General features: G+C 45.4%; 1 protein-coding gene across 1 annotated transcript in view; it reads left to right on the top strand.

Annotated features, from left to right (window-relative positions):
- The window catches only part of LOC104625569 (organic solute transporter subunit alpha-like), a 10,047-nt gene extending 2,354 nt beyond the window's left edge, over nucleotides 1-7,693 (top strand). Inside the window, exons 4-8 of the mRNA XM_010293226.1 lie at nucleotides 521-679; nucleotides 4,416-4,527; nucleotides 5,390-5,536; nucleotides 6,920-7,025; nucleotides 7,506-7,693. Coding sequence (XP_010291528.1) covers nucleotides 521-679; nucleotides 4,416-4,527; nucleotides 5,390-5,536; nucleotides 6,920-7,025; nucleotides 7,506-7,693 — 712 coding nt within the window. The remainder of the gene's footprint in view (nucleotides 1-520; nucleotides 680-4,415; nucleotides 4,528-5,389; nucleotides 5,537-6,919; nucleotides 7,026-7,505) is intronic.
- Nucleotides 7,694-13,345: the final 5,652 nt, after the last annotated feature.

Below are 13,345 nucleotides of genomic sequence, written 5' to 3'. Positions count from 1 at the left end.
GCCGGCCGGTGGGGGGGGGGGGGGGGGGGCGGCGCCAGCCAGTGCTTGGGTCAGCTATGGCCGCCGAGGAGCTGCACCCTGACTGGGCCAGCGCGTTGGGTGATAGCTAAATGTATATATGAACCTAGCCGTGTTTGTTGTTGGGGTGGTTTTTTTAGAGGAGGAAGAGGAGTTGTTCTAAAACATCTGAACCTGTCAGGACTAGCTAGCTGATGGAAAAGTATGGCCATAATGACTTGGGCCAAAAGAGCCTGTGCTTTAATACTGACTTTGCCACCCGTGCGGCTTTGGGAAATTCCGTAGCTGCTCTGTGCCTCAGTTTACTCCTCTTTCAGTGAGGTTAGAGCAGTTCTGGTCCTCCAAGGTGATGGAAAGCGGAAGGTTTTTCACAGCTAGTGCTAGAATTTGTGCTGGTTGTGAAGCGCAAGCCATAAAAACCCTGGTCAGAAGGCGGCACCGGCCTGCGCAGGCATACGAGGGACGCAGGCACGTTCCAGCTGGCATTTTCTTCCTCTCCTAGATTTTTTGCCATAGCTATCCACAAGTTCCTGATGATGATGATTAAAGAGTGTGGAGGTCAAAAGCTGTTCCTCAGGCGGTTTGAAAATGGTCGCTTCAAGATCAGCACCGGTCCCTGCTGCTGCTGCTGCCTTTGCCTCCCTCGTGTCCGCATTGCTAGGTGAGTTGCCCTTTAAGGTTTCCCAGCTGGAAAACGGCTGCTGGAATTCAGCCAACTTGGCAAGGCCAGGCTTACTGCAAAGGGCCTCCCTGCTTCCCAAAAGTCAGTCTCAAGCCGTCTCTTTTAAGCAGTGACATCACTTTGGGGCTGGGCACCACCGTTAATTTATTTGGTTTTTATAATACAGAGTTTTGCATAAGAGTCGAGAGCGTGATCTCTCTCAGTTTAACCCAGTGCAGTGTTCCCACCCACAGAGTAACTTTGAGCACTGTGGTATCTCCCCAGTTAATCCCATTATCTTCCCAGAAACCATTTCTGTAGTAAGCAGTGGTGTGTGGGAGGAGGAATTTCTACCCTAGAAAACCTAATAATTGAGACTTCAGTTTCTTTTCATTCCAGAAGGGAATGAATGTCTCCAAACTGGGTATTTTTCACAAGCAGAATTGTCAAATTGAGGCTGCCTTGAAAGAAAATTTCTCTTACTTCGATGAAATTGAAGTGTTTTGTTCTGATTTTGACTTTAAAACTACTTCATATTAAAATAATTTTTAGAACAAAAAATAGCTGTAATTCCTGGAAAGCTTTGATCTCAGCGAAACGATGGCATTGTCTGGGGAGGCAAAAGCAAATATTGTCTTCTACTAAACTTAGTATTAATGCACATTTGAGAAGCGGGGTGAGGATGGAGAGCTGCACCTACCGCAGGCAATATACTGTAACGTAAACCCTGCCTCCTTTGCGCAGCGCCCGGGGGGGCTCCTCCTCTGGCTAGTGCCACCCTGCCCCCTGCCTCCTTTGCGCAGCGCCCGGGGGGCTCCCCCCTCGGGCTGGCCCCCCCCTGCCGCTCCGCAGCCTGGAAGCCTCATGTATTTCCCAGGGCGTCCCTGTGGGCACAGGGTATGAGAATGTTTCTCTCGTTATGAGCAGAAGCTGAAGGACTGAGTGTGCAAGACAGAGACTCTTCTATGAGGGCCTGGACGTTTGTGTCAGAGGGACCTCGGGGACTTTACGGTCTGGTTAAACAGAATGCAGCGTAGCAGTTTATGATGCGTTTGCAAAAATTCATAATTTTTATTCTAATAATTTGTCCTTAAACTTCCTTATTTGGTATTAGAATCCAAACTCTTATTTCCATCATTTGATTTTAATGGTATAACAGTAATTATATACAAGGAGGGAGCACCAAGAATAGTAGGTAGTAAACCAACTGAAAAATATACCTCCAGAAATGAATGTAATACCATGCTGTAAAATCAGCAACTACTGATATGGATCTAAATGACTCCTACTAATTTTCATGGGCATTGGTTCAGGCTCATTTCATCAGTCAGAGCTGAAGAAATGCCATGGGACAGAACTGTGTCACCACTATATTTGTTTATCTTTCTGCGTCTGTCCCCCTCTCTATAGGTTGTGGTAGCTGGGAGCTTGGGAGGGGATCCTCTACTCTGTCCTCCTGTTGATCAGTCCAGTGACAGCTTAGCCAGGATGATATTAGCTAATATTAACTCCTTTCAAGACCTAGGTAGTGCCTACTATCCAGCTGGCAGGAAGGACAGCTGTCTGTTTGGGGAAAAAAAAAAAGGGGGGCTTTTTGCTCTGCAGAGGGCTTAGGGGTTCTTCTCCAGCATCTGTAGCACTGGGAACCCATCTGCTGTCTCTGCTTCTGACTTCTAGCCTTTTCCCATTACAGGGTACATTTTTTTTTTTTAAATATGGGCAAGCTGTACCAGAGAAAGGTCAGTCTCATTTTCCTCCCATAGGTGTCTTCTGGGGAAACAGGGAGCAGTAGCTCCTGCTACTCCCCCCTCAAGGGAGGGATTCATTCTTTTAAAAAGCCATATATTATTGAGCAGTCCTGGGAAGGCTAACAAGGGACAGTAGGCAGATGAGGCAAAGTAAACAAGCCATACAGTGGGGGGAGATGTGGCAGGAGAGGTCTGGTGGTGAAGAAAGATAGACCTGTGTCAACAAAGCATTGCAGTGACTGCACTGTTTGTCATACTGTTCTTTAAAGCCCTTTGGGAATAATAAATCTTTGAAAAGGCACACACGCTAAATGGCTGGCCAGTTGTAGGCCCTTCCACATGTGTTTGTGCTGTCCATAACCCAGTGGTTATTAGCTATATTGTGCTCACAGCCCAGAAGGCCAACCGTATCCTGGGCTGCATCCGAAGCGGCGTGGCCAGCAGGTCGAGGGAGGTGATTCTGCCCCTCTGCTCCGCTCTGGTGAGACCCCACCTGGAGTCCTGTGTCCAGCTCTGGAGCCCTCAGCACAGCAAAGACATGGGCCTGTTGGAGCGGGTCCCGAGGAGGGCCACAAAAATGACCAGAGGGATGGAACACCTCTCCTGTGAGGACAGGCTGAGAGAGTTGGGGTTGTTCAGCCTGGAGAAGAGAAGGCTCTGGGGACATCTTATTGCAGCCTTCCAGTACTTAAAGGGGGCTTGTAAGAAAGATGGGGACAGACTTTTTAGCAGGGCCTGTAGCAATAGGACAAGGGGTAATGGATTTAAACTAAAAGAGGGCAGATTCAGACTAGATCTAAGGAAAAAAATTTTCCCAATGAGGGTGGTGAAAGACTGGCACAGGCTACCCAGAGAGGTGGTAGCTACCCCATCGCTGGCAACATTCCAGGTCAGGTTGGACGGGCCTCTGAGCAACCTGCTCTAGTTGAAGATGTCCCTGCTCACTGCAGGGGGGTCGGACTAGATGGCCTTTAAAGGTCCCTTCCAACCCAAACTCTTCTGTGATTCTATGATATTCATTGAGCAGTTCCTGTAATTCTGAGTTCTTGGCTATACCCTGTAACATGCTAAATGGCAGCCTGTTGTCTGCTGAGGCATGTCAGATGGCAGTCTTAAGGGCCCAAGGAGCTACAGTGAAGACAACATTAACAGTATGGGAAACACACAGTAATAGACTAAATCATGAGCCATCCGAAGCAGCCACCGCTTGTCCTGTGAAGACTGAAGGAGAGTTCAGGTCAGTAAGCTTTCTGTCCTAAAGCATGTCCTAACAGCATGCCCTCTGTTAGCAAGTGCATCTGCCCCTTCCCTGGTGACCTTTAATGCTGTCTGGCCAGGTCACTGTGTATGCACTGTGTGCATATGTTTATATATGCATATATATAAACATATGCACAGTTTATACTGACAGAAGCAAGGAAATCCTGAGCTGTCCTCCTGGCCTTGTGCAGTTGGCCAAGTGAAAGATAGTTCCTTTCTCCTGCTAGAGTACAGAGCAGCAGAACGAGATGCTTACATGGTAATATTCATGATGCATTGAAAAACTACCGGTCCTTTCAGCCAGGTCTGTATGATTCCCTTTCTTCATCTACCACAGGACTAGGAAATGTCTGGGGAGGAAGGCCCAACTCATCGGAAGACAAATAGTAAGACAACAAGGCAAGAGCAAGTGGCATTATTGCTCAGAAACCGGTTATGCTGCTACTGGCGCTCTGGTTAGCTTCAGGGCAGAGAAAGACATCACATTTTGACCAGCTTTGGTTAGTATGTAATTGCTGCAGACCAGGAGAAGTACTATTTTTGTAGAGACTTTACTAAATAAACACTGGGTAATTCTTGGAATGATTTTCTAATCTTGAAAAGATTTTAGCCACATGCTACAGGAGTGAAAAGTTTTGCAGCTGATAGTATCAAAAAAATGTTATTAAGGTTGCTAATAAGATTTTGGCCTGTGTGAGTTTGTTTTTTTTTTTTCTTTTTTTGGCCAGGCGGACTCTCTTTTGGCTGAAGCTGGGCACCTTTCAGTTTGCTTTCCTTCGACCTGTGCTCATGTTTATATCAATAGTGCTTTGGACTAATGGCAATTACACACTTTACAATGTAAGTAAATATTTTAATTGGAGATTGTCTACGAAATCCATAGGTTTTAGGGTTGATGTTAGTATCTTAGCCTACAATGAAACTGTGAAATCTGGGAGCACTTCCAAGTGAGTCCTTACTACTTTCTTTTGAGAACCTGAAGCTTGCCTTCCCCCAGACTCTCCATTTCCTGGCTTCTCTTGGAAAGAAACTGGGCATAAGTATGGTTTAGGCATCAGATTATGCTCCAGTATGTTTCCCATCTTGTACGATTAGAATAGCAGGACTGCAGATTGCCCTGTGGGATGCACCTGCCCTGTGTTTTGTAAGGTACAGCCTTAACAAACAAGTGTACGTACTGGTATGTAAACAGGAAGCCTATTTCTGTTTTTCTGCAAATCATGGTGATTTTTATATCTGTGCAAAGTAGAAAAGGTAGTACTGTACTTCTGCGTTGTACCATGTAAGCAGCAAGATGATGAAGCTCATAATTTTGCATCTCTTCGATAACTCAGATTAAAAGTAATACTTCTTTTTGTTGTTTCATGGTAGTAAAATAAATGATCCCCCTGAACTGCAACACCGAGTATGCTTTCATGAGCTGCTGAGCATTCCCGGGTGCTGCTGGGGTCGGACTGAGGGGTCATGTCGTTCGTTACCTTCCCAGGCTGAACAGATTTACATGTCCATGCCCGCTGGTGGGAGCACTGTGGTGTGGTACAGTTTCCCCTTGCAAACCCCAGCAACTGCTGCTGCCATCAGCTTTCACAGAGATAGGAACAAGCATCTGAACATCCGCATCATCCAGTTCACAACTTCTTCCTGGAAATAGTAAAATGCACTGTAAAGTTTTACAGGTACACTTGTTTGATTTGCTTCTCAGTTATCTCCCAAAGGAGCTGCGATATGGATTAGCTGCTTCGTTGGTGTCCTCACCATTATCGCTCTGTGGCCGGTTGGAATCATGTTTCAACAAGTTAGGACGCTCCTTACCTGTAAGAAGATCATCCCAAAGTTTGCTCTTTATCAGGTGAGGAGTTTAACATTTCTGATAAGAATTTCTCTTAACTGATGATATAACACTGTCTCTCTGGTTCTTGATCCTTTGTTGAAAAGTTACAGTATTTTGCACTGTGCAAAGGCGTATTTTTACCTGATTGAAGCTGCATCCCTTTGAAGCACTCTCCTTGGCGGCTGTTCAGTTTCAGCTTGAGACAATTCACCTCTAGTCTTTCAGGAGTGCTGGAGATGTGAAAGCTGCCTAAAATCCGTTCATCTTTAGGCAACTGAAATCAAAGCAGCCCCTTCTGCGGGGCTTGAAGGAAGCTTTGTAGATGCAGTATCTTGAAATATACAGTGTTAAAATGCTGGTGTGTACTTTTAAAAACTAGGAGAGGATGTGAAGCATTGTGTGGGTGGCTGTTGTTTGAACTGTTTCAGAATGTCACAACGATCAGTTTTGATAAGATTTTTCTTGGCCTTTCTGCACTTCAGAGTTAAATAATAATGAAAACACTGGCTCGGAGTCATTAAATAGTAAGGAACCAGATAGGTTAGACTGAAAAAGCCCAGGGACAGGACCACCCCCTTCCACATCACCCTGAAGAGAGTCCAGCAGAATCCTTGGATGTGCATCCTTCTTGAACAGGACACGTAGAAAGGCTGGTGCACTAAGGTCTCTGTTAAGTAAATTATTGAACATTCCTAAATGCAATAAACAGGATAGTCACACCTGCAAAGCTGCATTAGGGTGAATCCAGGTCTAAGATGGCAAACTCTTAACGCAAGGGCGTATACTCATGCAGTTACACCAGCGGCTTAGAGAGACACTTCAGTATCTCCAAGGCAGCAAAGGCCTAGCTCAGCAAATAGCAGGTGATATGATGCGTAAGTGATTGTTGCTGAAGTCAAGCTGCGAAGAGTCCTTCATCCCTTCTAGCAAAGAAGCCAGTCCCATGGAACTTGGGGAGCACAACATCTCCCTGCTGTGGCAAAAAGAGGAGACAACAGAAAAAAAATGTTCTTTGAGTCCTTCCTCCACGAAGGGAGACCATAAGCTTATCCATTAGATTAACAGGAAGCTTTTAAAACATTATCACCTATTATTCAGAGCTCGGTATTGTTTAAAATCTCAGCTGGGAGCTCTGTGTACATCGCACCTCTCAAATGAAGGACTAAGAAGAAACACTTTTCAAACAGAGTTTTAATTTAACACTCACATTCCGAGCAATATCATCCTGACCTAAAGATGAATTCTGCAGAATGGCAGGCAGCCTGCTGGTAGATGGGAGGAGAGGGAGGGCAAGAAAGGAGAAATGGGGCAAAAGAGGGTCTGTTATGAGAGCAGAATTGTTGTGTGAACTATAAACCTTTTCCTGGTAGCTCAAGTGTCTGTTTTCTCTTTCTGGTGCAGTTTATCCTCATCTTGAACCACTTGCAGGCAGCTATTATTAACATCTTGGCCATGCAAAGGATCATTCCCTGTGCTCCACCACTCTCCTCTTCAGCAAGAGGAGCATGTAAGTTGTTTTGGGAAGGATGTTGTTCATTTACTTATAAAGGTGCCAGTTCGGTCTTGCTAACTGCAGTATCTGGCGTTTTCCCAAACTATTAATTTCCTGGGATCATGTAGCTTTTGGAGAATCTCAGCTTTTACTTAAAAAAAAAAATTAACAAAAGTTTTATAGCTGTCATAATCGCAGAGAAAGACTTGATAGTGAGAAGAATTGGAATCAGAAATGAGAGGACAAGAAATCAACAACGCATAATTATTGTTAAATCTCTTGCATTTTGAATGCATAGCTTACTGTGTCCTTACGGATGGGCAACACTGCAATTCTGTAACTTGCCGAGTGTGACAGACACTCCGTTATGGGGACAGGGTGGCAAAATTTATTCCTTTTGCACAGATGAAAATAAATAAGCCAGGTATTCACTTTGTGTCTGATAGTCATTTCCCCCTTTTGGGGACTTTTCTTTGCCTCCCTTTTTTTTGGCAGATGTGACCCAGCAGCTCCTCATCATGGAAATGTTTCTGATAACTCTAATCTCAAGGGTGGTCTATCGGAGAAGATACGATGACCTAGAGCCTCTGGAGTGTACAGCTGAGGAAGCTGGGGACAGCAAGCAGACTCCCACGATCATCGTGAATGGTGCAGTTAGTGAAGATGGATTGCCAAGGGTTTAGAAGCCCTCTGTGCTCCTGTTCTGCAGGAGCTGGAAGCTCAGCTTCAGGAGCCTATATACGCCACAAATAGCCACTGTCCATGTTGGAACAACTTCTGACATAAATGCCTGTGAGCTGTAGTACTGAAAGGACCACTAGTGAAAAGATAACCCTGTTTGTTCTCCAGTGATATATACATGGTGTGAGTGCTTTCATACCATGTAATTTAGTAAGATTTCACACCGTGTACTTTTATGCTGTTATTGAGCACTTGATGGCAGACAAACTGTCTCACAATGTGATTTTATTTTATTTTTGTTTTTTAGCTATTAGGATGGCTACAATTTAGAGTTAATCCAGAGTTATTCTTGTTCATCTTTTTGACTTCTAAAAATCCACCCTGGATTGCTGTCATATGTCCAACACAGCATTTTCCCATCCTTCCTCCATTAAAGTTTGTCAGCTCTCGCTCTATGCCATGAGCTCACCATAGCTAATTCTGATGAGTAGATATATTTGCATATGTTTGTTCTGAAATCTCCAAACCTGTCTGGGCTCTCCACCTACAGAAATGATGATCTGTTTAGGGCAAGCCTTGTAACATTCCTTGGCAATTCAGCTCCTGACTTGGTAAATACGCGGTTGCTGTTTGTAAATACGTCACTGGCAATTGTTCTTCCCAGGGACGGCAGATTCTCTGTCGCTGGCCTGGAGAAAGAAAATAGGAATTAGAGTCTGAGATTTCTTCTGCCACTGGTCTGTGGTGGTACATGGTGCTTTGGTTCTCTGCTTGGAAGATGGGAATCATGATATCCAGGATTCTTGCGCTAATGGTATCTGTGGGGATAAGAGTGACTGAAAGGAATATTGGGACTGCTAGTTGACAGCCGGCTGAACGTGAGCCGGCAGTGTGCCCAGGTGGCCAAGAAGGCCAACAGCATCCTGGCCTGTATCAGAAATAACGTGGCCAGCAGGAGTAGGGAAGTGATCGTCCCCTTTGTACTCGGCACTGGTGAGGCCGCACCTTGAATCCTGTGTTCAGTTTTGGGCCCCTTGGTACAAGAAGGACATAGAGGTGCTGGAGCGTGTCCAGACAAGGGCAACGAAGCTGGTGAGGGGTCTGGAGCACAAGTCTTATGAGGAGCGGCTGAGGGAACTGGGATTGTTCAGTCTGGAGAAGAGGAAGCTGAGGGGAGACCTCATTGCTCCCTACAACTACCTGAAAGGGGGTTGTGGTGACGTGGGTGTTGGTCTCTTCTCCCAAGTAACTAGTGATAGGACTAGAGGAAATGGCCTCAAGTTGTGCCAGGGGAGGTTTAGATTGGATATTAGGGAAAATTTCTTTACTGAGAGGGTTGTCAAGCATTGGCACAGGCTGCCCAGGGAAGTGGTGGAGTCGCCATCCCTGGAGGTATTTAGAAGATGCGTAGATGTGGTGCTTAGGGACATGGTTTAGTAGTGGGCTTGGCAGTGTTAAGTTTACAGTTGTAGTCAATGATCTTAAATGTCTTTTCCAACCTAAATGATTCTATGATTCTGTGGAATCTCTTTCAAAAATTTCCTACCTCCCCAGCTTCTTCACCCCAAATCTTTTGGGGTTTTGCATAAACCTTTTTTTTACTTTTTGCAAAGGATCCTGATGTTCCTGGATGAACCTAATTGCTTTAGTTTAGCTCACTGTAATTTAGAAAATGATACTATGTTTAGTAAGCATTTGGATATGACGTTTGTTGGGATGGGAGGTGCAGCGCCATATGCTAGCACTTGTCTATCCTCATCTCGTCTGATCCCTAGAAGTAAATACCCAATCCATGTGGCATGAATGCATATTCCATATGTAGGCTGGGAAAATGTTTCACGTTGGGAAAGATGTTAATAACATCTTTTACCTATATTGTATCAAATATAACGTCATGAGAGCAAAGCTAGGCAGATAGAATCATAGAGCCATAGAATAGTTTGGGCTGGAAGGGACCTTTAAAGGCCATCTAGTTTGACCCCCCTGCAGTGAGCAGGGACATCTTCAACTAGATCAGGTTGCTCAGAGCCCCGTCCAGCCTGACCTGGAATGTTGCCAGGGATGGGGCATCTACCACCTCTCTGAGCAACCTGGGCCAGTCTTTCACCGCCCTCATTGGGAAAAATTTCTTCCTTATGTCTAGTCTAAATCCACCCTCTTTTAGCTGAAAACCATTACCCCTTGTCCTGTTGCAACAGGCCCTGCTAAAAAGTCTGTCCCCATCTTCTTATAAGCCCCCTTTAAGTCCTGGAAGCCTGCCATAAGGTCTCCCTGGAGCCTTCTCTTCTCCAGGCTGAACAACCCCAACTCTCTCAGCCTGTCCTCACAGGGGAGGTGTTCCATCCCTCTGATCATTTCTGTGGCCCTCCTCTGGACCTACTCCAACAGATAGTGGGGTTTTACTTTTAGTTTACAAGGAATTTAAACAATGCTTTCAGTTTGGGATCTTGGTAGAAAATTAAATATTCTGAAAACAGCTACTGAACCATTTGAAAGTAGAAAAGGGAGCTGGATTAAATAGTTTCATATTAAGTGTTTTCTTCTTTCTGTCTGAGGTCAGAAATAATATTTTCTGTAACAATAGGATTCCACTGTAGTAGAAAAGGGAATTATTTTTGTTTCAAAGTGGTTGAAACAATTTTTATATTTTTTTTTTTTTTTCTGAGCAGGCAGTCTAGGAAATTAACACAAATTCTTGAACTCATTGATGTGAGAGAATCTGCACTTTTCCTGTGAAAAATAATTTAGGTGAAATTTTTCACTCTGTGTTAGAGTGTGTCAGTAGAATTCACTGGGATCAGCTAACATATTCTTAACATGGGACATCTTCTTAATGTATTTTCACGTTATGGCTCTTAGTAGATTCCTAATGTTGCTTGATATCAGTGTAATCCAGGCCACGGGTACGTTCGTAGACTTGCAGAGCAGTACTTAATTACATAATGGCATTGGGAACGGTTGGCTGTGCGTTCGAGCAGCTTCAAAAGTGGAAAATAAAATATTTTGAGTTGGTAAGGAATCTTTTGTGAATCGCTGTGGAAAAGACTTTAATTACTAGAGCAAATGAGACAAATGAGCATTACTGGGAAATGTTTTCTCTGGCGGTTCTGTGCGGGGCATACCTTGGTGGGGGGATCTGTGGCATGGAAGGGCAGATCCACGTGCCGTAGCATGGCCAGTGCATTGGAAATCAGATGGAGTGTATGGAGAAGTGGTGGACTCTGTAGGTCCAGTGACGGCAGCTGCTAGGGCACAAGCAAGAGTCTTCACCCGTCACTGTTGCTCTGGTTATCTGTCACGTCTCTGAAGTGCCTGTTAAACGTATCTCGTAAACATCAGTGTGGGCCTGAATTAGCCACAGGTGTCGCGAGCTGTTATGCTTCTGGGTAGATATTTAATATTTGTTGTGATCTTCATCTGACATATTTCAGCAATAGAATGTACCGTGGTGATTGTCCAGCAGACTTCAGATTTGGCAGCAATGACGTTTCTTTTTACTATGTACCGTCATGGAGGTCTCATTCCAAAAATCACCGTCTTCAGAGCAAAATTGGACGTACTTTATCTTAAATATGTTCCTAAGAGCTTTTCTGAGTTACAGCTTATGTGAATGCAGCAGAATGTATGGGTCTTATTGTTACAATTTTTTTTCCTTTTTTTGGCAGGGGTGGGGAGGGGGGAGCTTTTTAAATTAAGAAGTTCTTCCCCACCTCTGGCTCAGACCAGTAGCTGTAGCTGGCCTGACCTAGGTGTGGTGTCCAGGTAGGCGCCTGGGAGCTTGCAGCCGGGGGCAGCACGTGGCCGGCATTGCGGTGCGTTCATTCAGGTGCTCTAGGAATGAAACACGTTGCAAATTGCAACCTCCAAGTTGGACCTTAGGCAAATCTGAGTATGGAAAAACAAAACAGAAATCCGGAAATTCTTCCAGTCTCAGTTCTGATAGTGATCCCTTTCAGGTCAGTGGAAAAAAAACTACTTTCAGTTATGTGTTTGTGATTTAAAGCATTTGGAAACATTAAACGAAAGCTAGAAGATAGAGTTCGCAACTCATTTATACAGCTGTTGTAAAGTAATGAGCGCTAAGGTGAGCGCATAACCTCTGTGCTGTCTTTGCTTGGAAATATCGTGTACGGAAGAGTAAAGGTAGTTTTATCGGTGTCGTTTGTGATGATAAAAAGCACCAACACCATTAAGTAGGCAGATAAGCGTACACAGAGATGTGTGGTTGAAGGTTAAGAGAGTTTAGGCTTTTGGAAGCAATTCATGAGAACACAAGGGAAAAGAGGAGTTGTGTGTTTTGGGTGGCCGTGCGCCAAAGGCACGGGTGTGAAGGTGAACGCTGACCATGAAGCCGCCTGGAGCGTCACGCGGGGGTATGCCGCATCAACAGCGCACGCACCAGGCGGGAGAAGAAACGGTAGCACCTTGTGATGTTGCAGGAGTGGGTTGGCAAACAAAAGCTGCTCAGTGCTGCTCTTCTGCACCTGTCATTCAAGCTATTACTTTTAAAACAATGCTAAGGAAATCCCTCCAGTTCCAGAAGACCGTGGTGCCCGCCTCTGTTGGCTGCAGCACGGGCAGCGCTGGGCCCTTGAAGGGGCCTCCCCAGTAGCCCTCCCGGCAATGGCAAGCTGTCATTCCCCAGGAAGGGCTAGCTGAGGGGGCAGCGAAGAGTGTATTTAAGCACATGCCTTTGCATTTCACCTGTGTCAGCAGCAAAAGCCTCATGACTGAATACCCAAAGGCTTTGTTTCAGGTGTTGAGAGGGTGCTCTGCTGGTTATAGACCTTTCTGTCCCTACATCCCCCACCCGATTGTCCTGTCCGTTCCGGCACCCTCACGCTTGCCCCTGCCTCATTCTCCCGGCTCAAGAGAAAAGAACCGTGGCGTGCTGCTCGGGGAGCAGATCCAGGGCAGCCAGACGACAGAAAGAAAGAAAGGCCAAGAAAAAAAAAAACAAAACCAAACAAAAAACAAAAAGACGGCACAAGAGCTGAACTGTGGTCCCACAGTTCCCAGAGCTGGAGTAGGGGAAGGAGTTAGACGTTGGGTCATACAGCAAGGACACGAGCAATGGCAAATGGAACAAGTTGGGGAATAGGTATATTTAGCATAAGCAGCAGAGAAGCCCAGAGGAAGACTCATGGATAACTGAGAGGGGAAGATAGCGGCCATTTGATACACAGCTAATGAAAGTGCTAGAATAGGTCAGCTGTGACAACTCCACCTATTCAACACGCTGCCACTGGGCTTCCTTACCCTTTCAAACAAGGTCCGAGCGCTGCTGACAGTTTGAACGCTACTACTTTTACTGACAGCTGTTCACGTGCTCCTTCGGGGCAGTTCCTGGGTCTGCTTGTACCTCCCTAGCTCCCAGATAAAATGGATCACTATTTTTAAGTGACAATTTGTGGGGGAAGAGGGCTAGATAACACACTGAATTTTTTACTGCTTTAGATCCCTTTACAAGTGTTAACTAGATAATTCTAACCATTGCCTGAACTTTGTGAGGATGCTCATCTTTGGCTTACCAAAGGGGAGCTGAGGCATGAGGCAGAGAAATCTAGAGAACTTGCCCAAAGCCACAGAGGGGAATTTTGTGTCAGCTAGGATCAGGCTGCAGAAGTTACCCGGTCTCACCTCCCTGCTCTGAA

The sequence above is a fragment of the Phaethon lepturus genome, unplaced genomic scaffold, assembly GCF_000687285.1.
Source record: "Phaethon lepturus isolate BGI_N335 unplaced genomic scaffold, ASM68728v1 scaffold38018, whole genome shotgun sequence".
NCBI lineage: Eukaryota > Metazoa > Chordata > Aves > Phaethontiformes > Phaethontidae > Phaethon > Phaethon lepturus.
This window is presented reverse-complemented; position numbering and strand designations above follow the sequence as displayed.